Genomic DNA, 19,951 nt, shown 5'->3' on the forward strand with positions numbered 1-19,951 from the left:
AGTTGAAAAAAGAAAAAAAAAAAGTGCAACCTGGACAAAGAAATAGAACATAATTAACATGGAAGACAACTTTTTATACCTCTTCTGCTGCTTCTTCAAACGTAGCAAATGCACTGTGCCCTTCCTGCCAAAGGAATTCACGGGTACGCAGGAAAGGCTGAGGATGCTTGAACTCCCAACGCTGCAAGAGGCAAGAAGACAATCTGGTCATTATAGAGAGCATTTCAATTTTTATTAACAATGTTATGTGGTTAAGTAATCAGAAACCATAACTGTGACCCAAAACACTTCAAAAATGCTTCCATCATCCTCCCAATCCTTTGAATATAAAAGTAATGAGAAACAAAAAGTGCTTTTTAAACAAAAGAAGAAGAACAAGAATGAAAGAATATAAGAAGGGGTGTGTACCTACCACCACATTGCACCACTGATTGAGCCTGATGGGCAGGTCTCTGTGTGATTGTACCCACTTCGCATATGCAGGATACATTACTGAAAAGACACAGGAAAATACAGGCAGTTAGTCATTGAAGGTTTTATTTCTCCTTGAAGACTGGTAAGAGTTAAACTGGTAATATAATTAATAGGAATTAAAATGTTGTGTTTGTACAAATATGCTTCCAATGTTTGTAACGGTAAGTGAATGGTATTCATAAAGCAAATTAGTCAAGGAAATAAATCTATCTAAACTTGACCATATTCTATGTTCTTCACAATGAGATTTACATTTAACATTTAACTTGACTGCTTTTCAGCTATTTTGTTTTTAAAAACACTAAGTGAAGATCTTATAGTATATACGATGTTCTATATTAAGTTCTTTGCATTCATTATCCTGTTCAATTTTTACATGCAACCCACAAAGTAGGCATCATAATCTCAACATTAAAGATGTGGAAGCTCAGCTTAGAGAATTTAATAACTTAATGAATCCAGCACAGTTACCTATTAGAACCAGAATTTAGGTTAAATCTATCTGATGCACCTACCAAGCACAATGCCATGAACTCTAATTTACATGAAGGTGCCTGTCTTATCATAGCCTACTCATGATTATCTATAATTAGCAAACCAATCTGGTATGTGAAACAAAGCTGGTGTCATAATTTCAACAATCCATCATCTAAGTATTATACAAGAGGATCACTAGCAGTATCACATAAAAAGCAAACGATCCTTAATTCTGAAGATGGATAATCACTTTGGAAAACACTGACAAGCCCAAAGGCTCAAAACTTCCAAGTAGCACTCCCATTTACTATGTGTAAATTTAGGAAAATCACTTAACCTTTCAGAGACCTTTTTTCCCTGCAAAATGGAGGTAACAACAGCTGCCTACCTTCCTCACTACACTGTTGTTGAAAATAATATAAAATGTTGTAAATGAAATCACTTCGTAACCTACAAAATGCCTACATGAATGTAAATGTAATATTAAAATGACTAACAAAATTTATAAGTAAATTTGGCATAAAACATTAGTGTTTGCAACTTTATAATCGATTTCAAGAATAAAAATTATTCCAAGAATAAAATTGCTTGGAAAGTCCTGAAAAATTATAGTATGAAATAAAAAATGATGCAAGTGTTTAAAAAAAAAAACCATCTTTATCCTAATGACAAAGAGCTCTGCCATGAATAGTGTGCAGAGAATAAAATTCTATACAACTTAAATTTGCATTCATCTTTATCAACATTCATTAAACTTCATATCGTCAATAAGGATTATAAATATCACAAAATAAAAGTTGAGACTCAACTCTAGAAGCTGTTTCTAATGTTTCAATGAGCTCTCTCCTGCGCTCGAAGGCCCATCCTCACCTGTTTCACTAGTAGGACGAATAGCAATTGGTTCCGCCAACTCTGTTTTACCAGATCTTGTAACCCAAGCAACCTAGTAAAATAAAATCATTTTTCATACATTTTTTAACAGCATTTTTGAGAATCAACACAAATACAAGCAAATCTCTATTTCAATTTTGCTATATCAATTAAGGCAAGTTAAAACAGTTGCTGCTGTTCACTGCAAGAAAAGGTGGAAACCTACTGTCCTTATAAATATTTAGCAAAAAGTAAAACCCAGGTAATTAACGTAACAAACAGAATTATAACATGCTCTGAAAGTAGAAATATAATTTTTTTTTTAAAAATGGCTTTACATTTCTTTAAATTGGTTATTATAACTTGTGTTTTAAATTATCCTTCAAGTGTGAACTGAAAATACACTTTTGAGTTTATAAGATAAAATTGCAAAAATAAATAAAGCAAGCTAACTTACCTCAGGGGCAAAGTCAGCAATGTGAGTCTTCTCTTTCTCTAATGCACCTTGAGACACAAACATGGGGAAATAGCAGTTTTCAATGCCAAGTTTCTTGATCTCAGCATCAAAAAAGTCCTTGATGGATTCCCAAATGGCATATGCCCACGGCCGAAGAACATAGCAGCCACTTACATCATAGTATTCAATCATTTCTGACTTCGTGATGACCTTTTTAAAAGAAAAATATAGTCTTTAAAACCTAAATTAAACCAAAATTATAGTACAAGTGCCAAGAGTATGAGAACCCAGCTTCAAATCTGGAGGCTTCCACTGTTGGTATATCCTCTTAATGTGCATATAAAACGGACCTCTCTATTCTGAGAAACACTGGGGCTCTAAACTCTGAAGACAACTTGAATTCCAATCGTGCTTCTGCCATTTACTATCTTCGTGACTTTAATCCCTTTACCTCACCATAAAAAGAAATCAAATAATGACTATCTCAAAGGGCTACTTCTCCATTCAATACTTTATGTTAACATGCTTTGAAAACTGTGACATGTTACCTGACTATACTATGTATTATTATTAAAGGCATGGCACATTATTACTTTATGTCTAGACTTTAGAATCTAAGTATAAAGTAGCCTTTAAGAAATTTAAAACATAAAAATCAACTGAATTCATACTCACTTGAGAATACCAATCCGCAAGGTTTTCTTCTTTTTTTGCCTCAAGACCCAACCTGCAGGTATGAAAAATAAAATATAAATCCCTTCAATCAGCAATTGTTTTTAGGTTGAATGGAAATAAACCTCTAAAGTTCAAAATAGACTAGTTTTTCTCCAATACGAGTTATTTCTATATCTCTTGTATATTCATTCCCAAGATAATGTTTTTAACCTAGAAAAAGTTCAGTCATCTCTTAAAAGATGGTGAGAGAATGTCCACAAAAAAACTAGGAAAGCCAACCCTAACAAAAGCTATGATTTTAATGCAGGCATCTCTTTTACAAAGTTCCTTACAAGGTCATGTGTTTGTAATACAGAGCCTATTCACATACTATTTTCTCACTAAAAAAGAAGTATCTTTTGCTGACCTCAACCCAGGCAAAATTAAAGGTAGTAAGATCAGTGTTTCACTAAAAGTAACATGTAAAAAGTAATAACAATGACTATACATGTATACATGTGTGTATATATAGGTATATATATCCTTACATATTCTACAAGTTCTTCTCACTGCAATAAATAAAAGTTGCAGAGGTAAATTCTTCCAAAATAATTTAGATCTGTAATAAAAAACTATTCCAGGCAATAATCCTTTTCTTGAAACACCAACAACTATCCAAGGAACTGTGATCTTATGATCCACATAGGAAAATCTACCCATTAGCTATGTTTTATAAAAGGTATATCTTTTTTGAGTTCAAAAACAAGGCTTTGTTAGCTTAAAACCTTAATGAACTTGCATTTGCATTCTCCGTGTTTCACTTTGACACATCTCAACAAAAGGCCTAGATGAAACCTGGCCCTCTCACACGCAGTCAGAAGGTCAAAGGTGAGAAGTTCTATTCTCTCCTCCACTATTCTATAAGGCTCATCACCCAGTCAATAGACAAGAAAAAAAAAAACTGTTGTATTTTCTTGTTTAAGGAGACATTATGGGGGCCGGGCCTATGGCGTAGTGGCTAAGTTCACAAGCTCTGTTTTGGTGGCCCAGGGTACAGTGGTTAGGATCCTGGGCACAGACCTATGCACCGCTCATCAACCCATGCTGTGGCGGCATCCCATACACAAAATAGAGGAAGACTGGCACAGACGTTAGCTCAGGGCCAATCTTCCTCAAACAAAAAGAGGAAGATTGGCAACAGATTTAGCTCAGGGCCAATCTTCCTCACACACACACACAAAAAAAAGACATCCTGCGTATGAGGTAAGTGATGATAGGTAGAATTTGAAATTCAGCTAAACAAATCTAAAACCAAAGTATCTCAAAATAGTAGTTGCTAATAAGTTTTTCTTCTTATTAAGCCATTAAAGGAACCTAGCACAAAGTTCACTCTAATTTTGGGATGGGGATTATCGACAACAAATGACATTATTCATACAGATTAGAAGATCTTGAAACACCATCTATTCCACTGTTTTGTCTTTAGACCAGCTTTGTTTTACATTTAAACTACCAATTTTAAACTCTTATTGAGAATGAAGTTCTCATTTAGTCCCCACAAAAAATTTTCATTAGAAAAATCTGTTTAAGGTGCAAAACAATGTATATAGTTAGGCTACCAATTATGTTAAAAAGGAGGAAAAAAAGGAACATTTATACATATTTATATTTACTTGTGTAATCAAATGAAAATCTCTCAACGGATACAGAAGGAACTACTAACAGTGGCTACCAATTCATTATGGCAGCAGAGGGAACTGGGAAGATGGAAAACAAGCGTAGGAGGGAGACTTCACTGAACTTTCTATATTCTGAGATTCTTGAACCAAGCACATGAATGTTACCAATTTTAATTAATTAAAAGCTATCTGCTGAGTGACGTCAGCATCATGGCGGAGTGAGCTTTCCCGTGAATTCTTCCCCCACAAGATACAACAAAAGCAACAGCCACAGACCAACAACGGAATCCCAGACAGTGAAAAGCTAGAGCGGAGGGATCCACACTGCCGCACATCTGAGAGCGGAATGTGCTGGGCCCCCGGAGGAAGTGGGGAGAGGTAAGGAGAACTCCGCTCCCTCCCCATCAGATCAGCGATCCCGGTCCGCGGCTCCCAGAGAGGGGGGAGGGGCGGCCCTCGGCGGGAAAACTGTAGCTCTTCTGGCTCTCTCAGCCAGTGGGAAACTCCCGCACAGAGGACTCAGAGGAGCCACAGGGCTACCATCAACATCTGAGCACCCCAGAGAGCGGATAAAGAGGGGCAAACGAGAAGCCTCCCACATCAGAGACCCAGAGGGCAAAAGAGAGAGCTCCCCTCTCCCCGCAACCCGGAGTCTGCAGCTCGACCAGACCTAGCGATCCGAGGCAGATCTGAACAAACTGGACTGGACCTGTGGATCGCAGCGGGGAAAAAAAAAAAAAAAAAACTGCGGATCGCAGCAGAAAAACTGGGGCAGAGCACAGGGGCCTTAGACTACACAGCCCTTTACCACCAGACAGTGGCGGCAGGTGGAAATTGCAACCAGAGACTTCCAGGATGAGGAAAATCAAAACCAACACAGGAACCACAATGCAAAAATATATGAAATCACCAGACCAGAAACAAAATGACAAGCACCCAGAAATCAACCCCGAAGACACAGAAATCCATAAACTAAATGACAGAGATTTCAAAATAGCTATCATAAAAACACTCAACGAAATACAAGACAACACAGACAAACAATTCAATGAGATTAGGAGTTTCTTCACAAAAGAGATTGAAATCATAAAGAAAAACCAATCAGTGCTGATGGAGATGAAGAACACAATGGAGGAGATAAAGGAGAATCTGGAATCTTTAAAGAACAGAGCTGACAATATGGAGGAAAGAATTAGTACTTTAGAGGATAGGAATACAGATATACTCCAGATGGAAGAAGAGAGAGAACTAAGACTAAAAAGAAATGAAGAAAGACTCCGAGAAATATCTGACTCTATTAGAAAATGTAACATAAGAATTATAGGTATTCCTGAGGGAGAGGAGAGGGAAAGAGGAACAGAGAGCCTGTTCAAGGAAATAATAGCTGAAAATTTCCCAAATCTGGAGAAGGACCAGGAAATACCAGTAAGCGAAGCCAACAGGACACCTATATATATTAACAGACAAAGGCCTTCACCACGACACCTAGTGGAAAGGCTAGCCAGGGTCAACGACAAAGAAACCATATTAAGGGCAGCTAGACAAAAACAAAAAATAACGTACAAAAGGAACTCCCATCAGGCTCTCAGCGGATTTCTCAACAGAAACTTTTCAGGCTAGAAGAGACTGGAATGATATATTCAAAATACTAAAAGACAAAAACTTTCAGCCAAGAATACTCTATCCAGCAAAAATATCCTTCAAATATGATGGAGAAATAGTAACTCTCCCAGATAAACAAAAGCTAAGGGAGTTCATGGCCACGAGACCCCCACTACAAGAAATACTCAAGAAGGCCCTCAGGCCTGAAAAAAAGAAGAGAAAGGGAACACAAAGCTTGGAGTAAGGAGAAAAGTAGGTAGACAAAATCAGAGAAATAGTAGATCTTTACTGGAATAGGTTAGCAACCACTTAAATACTAAACTCAAAGATCAAAGGAAGAAATTCACATAAATTTAACCTCATCACTGTAAACACACAGCCACAACACAAGATAGAATAAGGTATAACAAGAGCAACTTAGAAGGGGAAGAGGAAAGTGACTGAATTGACTTAGTATAAGGAAATAGGAGGCCATCAGATAATGGACTATCTCATACACATGATTTTTTGCCCAAACCTCAAGGTAACCACTGAACAAATAATCAAAGCAAAACCACATATGATAAACAAAGAGAAAACTAGAAGAATCATAAGACAGAACAACCAAACTGAATTGGCAGTCCAAAACAAATGGGACAAGAAACAAAGGAAATGCAAAAGAACCAGAAAATAAGTGACAAAACAGCAACATTAAGCCCTCATATATCAATAATTACCCTAAATGTAAATGGATTGAACTCTCCAATCAAAAGATACAGAGTGGCAGGATGGATTAAAAAGCAAGACCCAACAATATGCTGCCTTCAGGAAACACATCTTAGCACTAAAGACAAGCACAGGCTCAGAGTGAAAGGATGGAAGACAATACTCCAAGCTAATGGCAAACAAAAGAAAGCAGGTGTTGCCATACTCATATCAGACAAAGTAGACTTCAAGATAAAACAGGTTAAGAAAGACAAAGAAGGGAAATATATAATGATAAAAGGGACACTCCATCAAGAAGACATATCACTTATAAATATATATGCACCCAACATAGGAGCACCAATGTGCATAAAACAACTATTAACAAACCTAAAAGGAGAAATCAACAACAACACAATAATAGTAGGGGATCTTAACACCCCACTTACAGCAATGGATAGATCATCCAGACAAAAAGTTGATAAAGAAATATTAGACTTAGGGCCGGCTCCGTGGCTTAGCGGTTAAGTGTGCGCGCTCTGATGCTGGCGGTCCGGGTTCGGATCCCGGGAGCGCCCCGAGGCACCACTTCTCCGTCCAACGTGAGGCCGAGTCCCACGTACAGCAACTAGAAGGATGTGAACCTATGACATACAACTATCTACTGGGGCTTTGGGGGGGGAAAACTGAATAAATAAAATCTTTAAAAAAAAAAAAAAAAGAAATATTAGACTTAAATGAAAAACTGGACGAGATGGACCTAGTAGACATATACAGAGCACTCCACCCAAAAACAGCTGACTACACATTCTTCTCAAGCGCGCATGGAACATTCTCTAGGATAGACCATATGTTGGGAAACAAAGCAAGCCTCAATAAATTTAAGAAGATTGAAATCATAACAAGCATCTTTTCAGACCATAAGGCTATGAAACTGGAAATGAACCAGGAAAAAAAAACTGGGAAAGTGACAAAAATGTGGAGATTAAACAACATGCTACTGAACAACCAATGGATCATTGATGAAATTAAAGGAGAAATCAAAAACTATCCGGAAACAAACGAAAATGATAATATGCCATATCAAACCATATGGGATGCAGCAAAAGCGGTCCTGAGAGGGAAACTCACAGCGATACAAGCCCACCTTAACAAACAAGAAAAAGCCCTAATAGGCAACCTTAAATTACACCTAACAGAACTAGAAAAAGAAGAACAAACAAAGCCCAAAGCCAGCAGAAGGAGAGAAATAATAAAAATCAGAGCAGAAATAAATGATATTGAGACCAAAAAAGAGTAGAAAGGATTAATGAAACAAAGAGTTGGTTCTTCGAGAAGATAAACAAAATAGACAAACCCTTAGCCAGGCTTACTAAGAAAAAAAGAGAAAAGGCTCAAGTAAATAAAATTAGAAATGAAAGAGGAGAAATTACAACGGATACCATGGAAATACAGAGGATTATAAGAGAATACTATGAGAAATTATATGCCAACAAATTGGACAATCTAGAAGAAATGGATAAATTCTTAGACTTATACAACCTCCCAAAATTGAACCAAGAAGAAATGGAGAATCTGAATAGACCAATAACAAGTAAAGAGATTGAAATAGTAATCAAAAACCTCCCAAAAAATAAAAGTCCAGGACCAGATGGCTTCTCCAGTGAATTTTACCAAACATTCAAAGAAGATTTAATACCCATCCTCCTCAAACTATTCCAAAAAATAGAGGAAGATGGAACACTTCCTGAATCATTCTATGAGGCCAACATCACCCTGATACCAAAACCAGACAAAGACAATACAAAGAAAGAAAATTACAGGCCAATATCGCTGATGAACATTGATGCAAAAACACTCAACAAAATATTGGCAAACCGAATACAACAATATATTAAAAAGATCATACACCATGATCAAGTGGGATTTATACCAGAGACGCAGGGATGGTTCAACATCCGCAAATCAATCAACGTGATACATCACATCAACAAAACAAAGAATAAAAACCACATGATCGTCTCAATAGACGCAGAGAAGGCATTTGACAAGATACAACATCCATTTATGATAAAAACTCTCAATAAAATGGGAATAGAAGGAAAGTACCTCAACATAATAAAGGCCATATATGACAAACCCACAGCTAACATCATACTCAACGGGGAAAGACTGAAAGCCATTCCTCTGAGAACAGGAACGAGGCAGGGCTGCCCACTCTCACCACTCCTGTTCAACATAGTACTGGAGGTTTTGGCCAGAGCAATTAGGCAAGAAAAAGGAATAAAAGGAATCCAAATAGGTAACGAAGAAGTAAAACTCTCACTATTTGCAGATGACATGATTGTATATATAGAAAACCCTAAAGAATCTGTTGGAAAACTGTTAGAAACAATCAACAACTACAGCAAAGTTGCAGGGTACAAAATCAATCTACAAAAATCAGTTGCATTTCTATATGCTAATAATGAACTAACAGAAAGAGAGCTCAAAAAGATAATACCATTTACAATTGCATCAAAAAGAATAAAATACCTAGGAATAAATCTTACCAAGGAGGTGAAGGACCTATACAATGAGAACTACAAGACATTATTGAGGGAGATCCACAATGACATAAAGAAATGGAAAGATATCCCATGCACGTGGATTGGAAGAATAAACATAGTTAAAAAGTCTATATTACCTAAAGCAATCTACAGATTCAATGCAATCCCAATCAGAATCCCAATGACATTCTTCACAGAAATAGAAAAAAGAATACTAAAATTTATATGGGGCAACAAAAGACCCCGAATAGCTAAAGAAATCCTAAAGAAAAAGAACAAAGCAGGAGGCATCACAATTCCTGACTTCAAAACATACTACAAAGCAATAGTAATCAAAACAGCATGGTACTGGTACAAAAACAGACACACAGATCAATGGAACAGAATTGAAAGCCCAGAAATAAAACCACACATATACGGACAGCTAATTTTCGACAAAGGTGCTAAGAACATGCAATGGAGAAAGGAAAGTCTCTTCAATAAATGGTGTTGGGAAAACTGGACAGCCACATGCAAAAGAATGAAAGTGGACCATGTGCTATCGCCATTCACAAAAATTAACTCAAAATGGATCAAAGACCTGAAGGTGAGACCTGAAACTATAAAACTCATAGAAGAAAATATAGGCAACACACTATTTGACATTGGTTTTAAAGGAATCTTTTCGGATGACATGCCTACCCAGACTAAGGAAACTAAAGAAAAAATAAACAAGTGGGACTTTATCAGACTAAAGAGCTTTTATAAGACAAATGAAACCAGAATCAAGATGAACAAACAACCAACCAGCTGGGAGAGAATATTTGCAAAACATACATCTGACAAGGGGTTGATCTCCATAATATATAAAGAACTCACACAATTGAACAACAAAAAAACAAACAACCCGATCAAAAAATGGGCAGAGGAAATGAACAGACACTTCTCCAAGGAAGATATACAGATGGCCAATAGGCACATGAAAAGATGCTCAACATCACTAACCATCAGGGAAATGCAAATCAAAACAACACTAAGATACCACCTGACGCCCGTTAGAATGGCTATAATCACCAAGACAAAAAACAACAAATGTTGGAGAGGATGTGGAGAAACAGGAACCCTCATACACAGCTGGTGGGAATGCAAATTGGTGCAGCCTCTATGGAAAATGGTATGGAGATTCCTCAAAGAATTAAAAATAGAGATTCCCTATGATCCAGCCATCCCACTACTGGGAATCTATCCAACGAACCTGAAATCAACAATCCAAAGAGGCTTATGCACCCTATGTTCATTGCAGCATTATTCACCATAGCCAAGAAGTGGAAGCAACCTAAGTGTCCCTCGACTGACGATTGGATTAAGAAAATGTGGCATATATATACAATGGAATACTACTCAGCCATAAAAAAAGACAAAATCGTCCCATTTGCAACAACATGGATGGGCCTGGAGCGTATTATGTTAAGTGAAATAAGCCAGAAAGAGAAAGACAAACACTGCATGATCTCACTCATATGTGGAATATAAACCAACACATGGACAGAGAAAACTGGACTGTGGTTACCAGGGCAGTGGGGGGTGGGCACAAGGGGTGAAGGGAGTCATATATGTGGTGATGGACAAACAAAAATGTACAACCCAAAATTTCACAATGTTAGAAACCATTAAAACATCAATAAAAAAAAAAAAAAAATTGTGGGAAAAAAAAAAAAAGCTATCTGCTGATATTATAGCTTTAGCATTCTCCAACTCAACGTCACAGTCAAAATAACCAAAACTCGTTTTTTAGAAAAGTAATTTAGGAATTGAATTCATTCAAAACTCTGCTTCACTTCAGATGAAGTTTCCACGTTTTATTACCTGGTCTGTTTCTTAGGCCCTTGCCCTTCTCCTGGTCCACTTGATGACAGCCCACTTCCTTGGTTTTTAAAGAGGTCTTTTTTGGGGCCATCATTTTGTTTCTGAGGCTTATTCTGTTTTTCGGATTTATTTTCTTTTTCTTTCTTCCTCTTATCTCTGTCCTCAGCCCCAGTGATAGAGACAGGCTTGTACTCTACTCCTGTCAGAGACTTGTACTGAGCCTTCAGCTGGAGGAGTTCTTGCACAGCTGTATCCACTTGATCCTTTAGTTTAACAAAAGACGAAAAAGAAAAGATAGGATTTAATTCCAATAACCATCTAAGCACACTTAAACAAATACAGTGTCCAAAGCTTTACAAGCAGATTTGAAAACATAATTAAAGGCAGAGGGGTACAGGGTAGGGCTAGAGAATGTTAAATATATTAACTGCTAAAATAAATAAAAGAATATGATAAACAGGGACAGAATTGTGCAAAAGAGTGAATGGAAAACAGTACAGTCCATTATTGCACTGTCTAAACAGCAGTCACTAGCCACGTGTGGCTATTTAGATTTAAATTAAAGTAAATAAAATTAAAAATTCAGTTCCTCAGTCACAAAAGCCACATTTCAAGTGCTCAATAGCCATATGTGGCTAGTGACGACTGTATTGGACAGAATTGTTATAGAACATTTCCATCATCACAGAAAGTTCTACTAAAAAGTACTAATATACAACATGTATTCTACTGCAATTTAAGAGCCAATAATTACGTAAGTTGAACATTTCACAATTATAAAGATGACAGTAATTAAGTTTCTATATTATGGTTAAACTTCAAAACTTATGATGCCTTATTGTTTTCCACTCATATGAATCTTTACCAAAAAATCCTACTCCTACAAAAATAATGCAATTAGCACAAACTACACCAGAGCCCAAAATAAAACAGGCCATCTGAGAAGGACAGAGCTTTAGCAGACTGAATCAAACAAAGAGTGTGCACTAATGGTCTACAATGAGCAGGCCCAGTTAGGGTCTAGGTCCCTATTACTCAAGGATCTTACTGACTGCAGAGAAACAATTTAACAAACAATTAAAACAAAGTGTGTCTATTATGTCAGAGACGGGCAGTGTTGTATGAGAACGTTCACACTCATATCTAGTTGTGGGGAGAAAAGACCAACAAAGGTTTCTCTAAACGGCAAGATCAGAGAGTTGAGAAATGAAATCTGTTGGAGTAGAAAGTGTTCCAGGGCCGGCCCCGTGGCTTAGCGGTTAAGTGCGCGCGCTCCGCTACTGGCGGCCCGGGTTCGGATCCCGGGCACACACCGACGCACCGCTTCTCCGGCCATGCTGAGGCTGCGTCCCACATACAGCAACTGGAATGTGCAACTATGACATACAACTATCTACTGGGGATTTGGGGGGGTGGGGAGGAGGAGGATTGGCAATAGATGTTAGCTCAGAGCTGCTCTTCCTCAGCAAAAAGAGGAGGATTAGCATGGATGTTAGCTCAGGGCTGATCTTCCTCACAAAAAAATAGAAAGTGTTCCAGGCAAAGAACACAGCCTGTAATGTATAAAACAGAAGCACACAAACAAAATACCAACTAACCTTAGATGCTTTTTCAGCTTTAAGTTTTCTAACTACTTCTCCTTGAGAAGCTACTTTGTCGAAAAGTACTTTGGCTTCCGGTGTTTCTGGACCGCTAGGCTCAGAGCTTCTGGATGGACTTGAATCTGAACTTTGAGATAGTGGGGGCTGACCAGGTATGTAGTCCTTCCCAGTTTTTTCTTTATACTGAGCTTTCAGGGAGAGTAAGCTTTCTACAGCTTCATTTACTTCAGCCTGAGATAAAAGAGAAAAAAAGAAATATTTAATATCTTCTGAAATTTCTGAAAATTTCAATGTCATTTAAAAATCATTAATTACCACCACAGTATTCCTGTAAATAAGTTCATCATGGAGAAACCCAAGCATAAAGGAGTGAAGTCATCAGCCTAAAATAAGATCAAAGCTAAAGAAAAGTTAAAAATATAAATCATATGCACTCTCCTATATACAAGTCATAAAAATAAACATAAACATACATATGCATATAACACTAACTTTGCAGATAACACTGTAACTTTCCACTTTACATATGTAAACAGACAAATAACAGAACATCCAAGCAAAATGTCAGTGTCCAAGCTCGATGTCTGTAAATAGTGTAGTCAGAATTTACAAAATCAGAATAAAGATCAGCTCCACAGTTTTGCCTAAACAAACCTTATTTCCTTCAGCCTACAAAACAGACACTAAATACAGCATTGAAAAAACCCAGCTTGGGCCCAACTAAAGAACAGTTACATCACTCTTTTACAAATGAGAAGGTATGCTGAGGTTTTAATTAGACATTTACCTACATACCGCATCCTCTGATACTTCAACATAATCATAATGAAAAACAAAATAACCAACCCAATTGAGACACTTGTGACTAGCAGACAAGGACAGCAATGCAGGCAAGGAGCTAAGCTGGACGCTGTACCTGAATGGCAGTACTATCCAACCACAGACCAACATACCCCTGGGAAGCCAAGGCATCAATCAAAACAGAGAGAAAAAGTGCCTCCAAATTCCCTATCTAATTTTTCCTGCTACATTATAACTAACAGTGCTCCAGACAGTTAGGAAGCCAGGAAGAATACTGAAATGGTATCAAAGGACTGCAGGAAACATTAGTATACCTTCAAAGAACTTGCATCTATGAGACAGCAAATCACATCTCCTTGTCCAGATACTTTATGATACAGTGTTCTGTTGCCTAGTGACTTAGAGTCTGTCCTACCAGGCACCACACAAAGGAAGTAAAGGTAAGAGGAGAAATCACACAAAAAGAAGCAGGTAGGTTGTCTGATTTATAATCCTGATCTGTCTCATATTTATATTCTGTCTTTAGAATTAAAAGCATTTTCAGGGCCGGCCCCGTGGCTTGGTGGTTAAGTGTGCGCGCTCCGATGCTGGTGGCCCGGGGTTCGGATCCCGGGCATGCACCAAGGCACCACTTCTCTGTCCATCCTGAGGCCGAGTTCCACATACAGCAACTAGAAGGATGTGCAGCTATGACATACAACTATCTACTGGGGCTTTGGGGGGAAAAATAAATAAATAAAATCTTTAAAAAAAAAAAAAAAAAAAGCATTTTCACACCAAAAACTACCTAGTACTCACAAAAGAGACATAGTTAATCAGACACACAAGAATCAAGAAAAAAAGAAACTTCTAGCAGCCAAAAGAAGAAAATGGAAAAGAAGTTACGGGACTTTCCTGCAACTATTTCTACAAAAAGAGGCCTATTTGAAAGAAGTTCCATTTTATACTCTAAGTAGGTATTCACTAAAGTTTAAAGTCAGATGGCGCACATGTTTCACACAGAAAAAAACCCTTCCTTGGCAAGATTACAACTAGAAACATTATAAAGGAGAAAATGAAGATGGGCAAACTACTTCATTATTGAATGAGACCTTCTAAAAACAGAGTAAAATTACATATACCTATATCCCTCCAACTGGGAAATGGAATATTCTAGATAACTAAGTAATCTACTCAGATTATTTTTCACAATAGAGTGAAATTATACTACTCACTATGCAGTCTTCTCTGATGATTTAGAAGGTACCAAAGATTCCTGAGAGAATTAGAATTATCAATACGAAAAATAATCACTATCATTTTATGGCCAGACATAGTGTGCCAGACACTATGCTAAGTGCTTTTACATGGGTCATCTTATTTAACTCTCAAAACAAACCTTATCCACATTTTATAGAAGTAAAGCTCAGAAAGATTAAGTACCTTAGTCAAAGTTACACAATACGTGGTAGAGCTAGGATTTGAATCTAGGGTTTATTCTAGAGCCTGCGATCTTGACCACTAGAGTCTGCACAGCATTAGAGAAGGCATGAGATGATGATCTAAATGTTCATTTTAATCCTACTAACATGTCGTGAACACTGCTTTCTCAAAAGAGATCTTTGATTCTTACTTGAATATGTCTCTTAAGATAAGGAAAAAATAATCTCTTGTAACATTCTAGTTGTCTGGATTAAAAGGCATTTACAAAGAGAAATCAGATGGTACTACCCGGTACAAGATTATATAACAGGAGAAGCTTATAAAGGACTTGCTAACAGATTTTAAGCTCTTAATGACAAAGACTGATTTAAACCTATCTAACATATGCCAATACAAACACGAAAAGTTTTCAATAAATAATTGTTACTGCAGATGAATGAGAAAGGCTGAACAGCCTACAAAAGAGACTTCAGTAAAGGTTTAAGATGGAAATTTGAGGAAGTAAAAATGATCCTCAAAATATGATTGAGAATGGAGAAAAGCAAAGAGAATTCACCTGGTTACATTTAGATGAAAAGTACTCAACTATTTCTGCAGCAGCCAGTAGATGGCATTTCTCCTCCAAGAGAAAAGAAGGGAACAAAAAGAAAAACCTAGAACTTTACCAATTTAAAGTTATAAGAATACAACCTTGCAAAATGGCCTGAGCACTTCAATTTTCAGTGAAAAAAGCTGTTTTTTTAAAAAAAAAAAAAAAAACTTTTTTCAAAGTTTATCTATTTCTTTCAACTCTATTAATGGTCACCCACCTTTGCTCCTTACTAGCACATCTGAGAGAACTACACCCACACACAGCAGTGGTGATGATGCCCCACAGCAGAGGTTCTCACTTGGTGAGAGGCGAATGGTAATCACAAGAGGGAATTCTTCCAAGTGGGGGAGGGCGAGTGCTTAAGTCTCTATGATATAAAAGCCTGCTAGGAGATTCAGTGAACTAAAAGTTCACAGATTTTTAAAGAAAGGCATTTTTTTTAAGTCAACTGATTAGAAATCTGTGTTTAGCTTAAATGCCTAACCCTGCAGAAACAGCCCAATCACTGCACCATGATCCAGGAGCCAGTAAAACACAGTACAGAGCCCAGATTCTGGAGTCAGTCTGGGTTAGAACACCTGCTCAGCTGCTTCTCAATTGGGCTCTCCGGTTCACTTACCTAAATCACAATGTGTCTGCTACTTTTCTCTGACACAAATCGATCAATACAAATTCCTCAGATTTACCTAGAAGAGCCCTCAGCTGAAGTAAGTCTTGTGAAATGTCTTGTCTCACAAGATGGACGGATTTCATTCATTCTATTTATTTTATTTAAAGCAAGTTTGCATTAAGTTCCATAAAAACAGATACAGCAGGAACCCACTGTACACAAATTCCAAACAGGAAGCTCAAAAACCATCAAGAGAAAGGATGAGTTTGTTTCTTCTGACTCCCCCTGCCCCCCGCCCCGCCCCGCCCCCTCCTGCCACAACCTTCATTTTTTTGGCCTGAGAATTCTTAAGGCTATTTGGGGTAGGGGTGAAGGGAGGTGGTTTTCTAGAACAGCCTGTTTTCTGGACAAAGGGGTATAACAATATGTTTCTTTTCCTGATAAACTGTGATTTGGGTTTTAAAACTAAAAGCACTGGCATAAAATACAAAAGAGCAAAGATAAAATATTTAAGACAAATTACCAGGGGCATAAAATACAAGGTGCTCTGAATTAAAATGCTGCACCTGCAGAAAGAAAAGGCAATCAGCACCCATCCAGAGATGGAGTTTGACAAAAAGAGACTATTAATGACAAGATGAAATAATTGTAAATTACTATTTTTATTTAATGTAATAATCACTTGATTTTGCTGCCCTTTATTAATTCAATTTGAAAAATTATTAACCATAAGGGTTCTCAAAAATCTTTCCTCTAAGGGAGGAGTCAGCAAACTTTTTCAATAAAGGGCCAGGGCTAGAGAGTAAATATTTTAGCTTTGTGGGTCTCTGTTTCAACTACTCAATTCTGCAATTGTAGCATGAAAACGGCCTTAGACGACATGTAAACTAATGAGTGTGGCTGTGTTCCAGTAAAATTTCATTTACAAAACACAGATGCAGGCCATAGTTTGCAGAACCCTGTTCTAGAGTCGAAAGTGTCACCAGTATTTCATAAAGCCTTTAACTTACTATTTTCTGACTCCCATTTCAAGAAGTACTATAATTTTATGTTCAAAACACTGCACTCATTTAAATTCCAAATCAGTGAAATCTGTTCAAAATCAAAATTTTATTTTATTTTTTGAAACTATAGCTTGAGAACTTTAAAAGTTAAGACTTAATTTTTGAAAAGTGACTTTAATTTTTAACTTAACTCAGCACTCAGAATTACTACACCTTTGGTGTACTCTCAGATATGCACCTCTATATCTGCTTGATCCACTACTTTAATGCAGCAACCTACCGAGCAGGAGGAACAGGGAGAGGAGCAGACGGTGGACTTGAAAGGGGAATGAAAGGGGGCCTTCCAGGTTTTTATTCCTTGCCCACCTTTTGCTTACACTCTACCTTTATGCTTAAAAGGTCTTACACAGAATCACCTATCTAATCCCGAAGCAGAAAAGGGGGTGGGCGAACAAACAGAGAAAGAAAAGTCTAACTGAAACCTGTGACTATAAAACCTCAGCCAATCACCTTCCTCACCACTAAACATGACGCAGTGAAAGAACTACTTTTGTAGGAAATGGAATGGCTAAGAGGCCTTAACAAATTATTAATGTAAAATACGCACAGACTTGCTTAATAAATAATAATGAACCAGTAAAACCATAACTCTCTGGTGCTTAGACGGCAATGCCCCACTACTACCACCTCTAATGGGAAATAACTTGGAATTCAGTCAAAATTGGAATCCAGGCTTTGCAAACTTCAGCAGGAAGTTACTTTCATATTCACAGTTTTTCACTGGTTACTAAAACCAACAAATAAAAAAAGGGATATTATTTCAATATTATTGGACATGGTTGTTGTGAGGATTAAATATAAAAATAGCAACAGTGTATAATAAACAGAGCCAGATGTGGTCTAAATAACACCTCCATTCCCAGTAATGGGGTTAGTTCTCTAGAACAGAAGAGGGCACTGTTCACTACTCTTAGCATTTAGAGAAGAATAATACAAGCAATACTTTGAAACATAGATATAGAACATTTGTAGGCATTCAACAAATGTAGGTTAAACTAAACTGAAGTCAGATTCATTTTAGTATCACATTTATCGTTACCCAAAAGCACCAAGGAATAGTATCTGCCCGATTACCAAAGAAATTTTCATTTTTTACCCATATGCTGACTGTTCATAACCTTGACAGTGCAATTTCAGGAAAGCATGATATAATTCGTTAATCCAATGGGATGGGAGATGTAGTTGGCTGTTGCTCTAAGTATAATGGTTGCTGCTGTACTACCCCACACACAACTAGCTGACCAAGAATCAGCACAGAATCTCAATGTACTCTATTAAGAATGAAGCAATTTAAAGACCAAAGACCTTCCCCCCAAATTACATCTAGAAAGGGGTCCACAGTTAGTGTCTGACATATAGAGAGAGAACAAAATGCTCCTAACCTCACCACAGGGTAGGAGCTATCAAAGATTTATACCCTAAACCCATACATCTAGCAGCCTTTATTCCTTGAAGCAAAGCTGTTTTGGATCATCATAGCTCTGCAGGATTTCAATAGGCTCACTAAAGATACGAAAGAACATTTCTCACACTTTACAATGGAAAGACAGAAAAATATTAACTTCTGGAGCATAACTCCAAGGTCTCCCCAAATAATTTTCTCTCCTCAGCAGAGGTCAAATGTCCATGAATCAAAGTATCTTAGGGTGCAGGGTTTCCAGTCAGAAGCCTAGCAACTCATTAATGAGGTGAGGGACTTACAACCTCAAGTTACTAGATCATTCTCCAACCAAAGCCCAGGATGCTGATGAGACCACAGATGCCTGAGAGCATCTTAGAACAAACCTCCTCCAGCCACATAAATCAAGCCCGTGGTTCACCACACCTCTCTGTGTTCATGCCACAGCCCAGATTCTATTTGGGATAGCTTATCAGGGACTGAATTTTATCCAGTTACAGCACTATTTATTTGATCATGTTTTAGAACTATGCTACTATTTGAGTAAATCTATAGATCTTGATTATTAAACATGGATCTTTCTCTATCACAGATGCCATTCCTTTTGTCTCTTACTTACAGCAAGCAATCCCGTTCCACACTCATTGCCACCACCCACTTGGCTAAATGTTTGCCTCAAGATATCACTAAAAGAAGAATAAAATTTATACTTCAGTCAAAATTTGGTACCACTTGAGGGTTCCCCTATGAAGAACCTGAAATAGTCACCGGTCAAAAACCTTTTGACAACCAATTATACCCTAAATACACATTGAACCTTCATACCTGTCTGCCTTTTCTGGTACTATCTTCTATACCAGTGGTTGGCCAGCAGTATCACATGGACAACTTTTTACAAATGCATATTCTCTGCATACTCTGGACTTAGTGAGGCAGAAACTTAAGAGGTGGGGCCCAGCAATACATGCTTTAGCAAGTGCTCCATTAATTCTGATACAAGATAAGGCTTGAGAACCATGGATCTATGCTTAAGAGTACCTTCCTCTGAACTTTGTTCACCCATAAAGGGCTTCTTCTACTTCAGGACTATTTTTAATATCCCTTACATTGTTTCCTCCTTCGCCGCGACTTATAACCACAAACACTTCTGAGAGCAATTTATACATATCAC

General features: G+C 37.5%; 1 protein-coding gene across 2 annotated transcripts in view; it reads right to left on the reverse strand.

Moving 5' to 3' along the window:
• Positions 1–19,951, reverse strand: part of EPRS1 (glutamyl-prolyl-tRNA synthetase 1) — a 73,000-nt gene that overhangs the window by 14,949 nt on the left and 38,100 nt on the right. For both annotated transcript variants that reach the window (XM_087424364.1, XM_087424363.1), the window contains 7 exons: positions 12,890–13,123; positions 11,292–11,554; positions 2,954–3,005; positions 2,279–2,488; positions 1,822–1,894; positions 413–492; positions 80–181 (listed from right to left, as the gene is read on the reverse strand). In XM_087424364.1, the coding sequence (XP_087280490.1) occupies positions 80–181; positions 413–492; positions 1,822–1,894; positions 2,279–2,488; positions 2,954–3,005; positions 11,292–11,554; positions 12,890–13,123 (1,014 nt within the window). The remainder of the gene's footprint in view (positions 1–79; positions 182–412; positions 493–1,821; positions 1,895–2,278; positions 2,489–2,953; positions 3,006–11,291; positions 11,555–12,889; positions 13,124–19,951) is intronic.

Source organism: Ceratotherium simum, chromosome 36 (assembly GCF_057802395.1).
Source record: "Ceratotherium simum simum isolate JZ-2026a chromosome 36, ASM5780239v1, whole genome shotgun sequence".
Classification (NCBI taxonomy): Eukaryota; Metazoa; Chordata; class Mammalia; order Perissodactyla; family Rhinocerotidae; genus Ceratotherium; species Ceratotherium simum.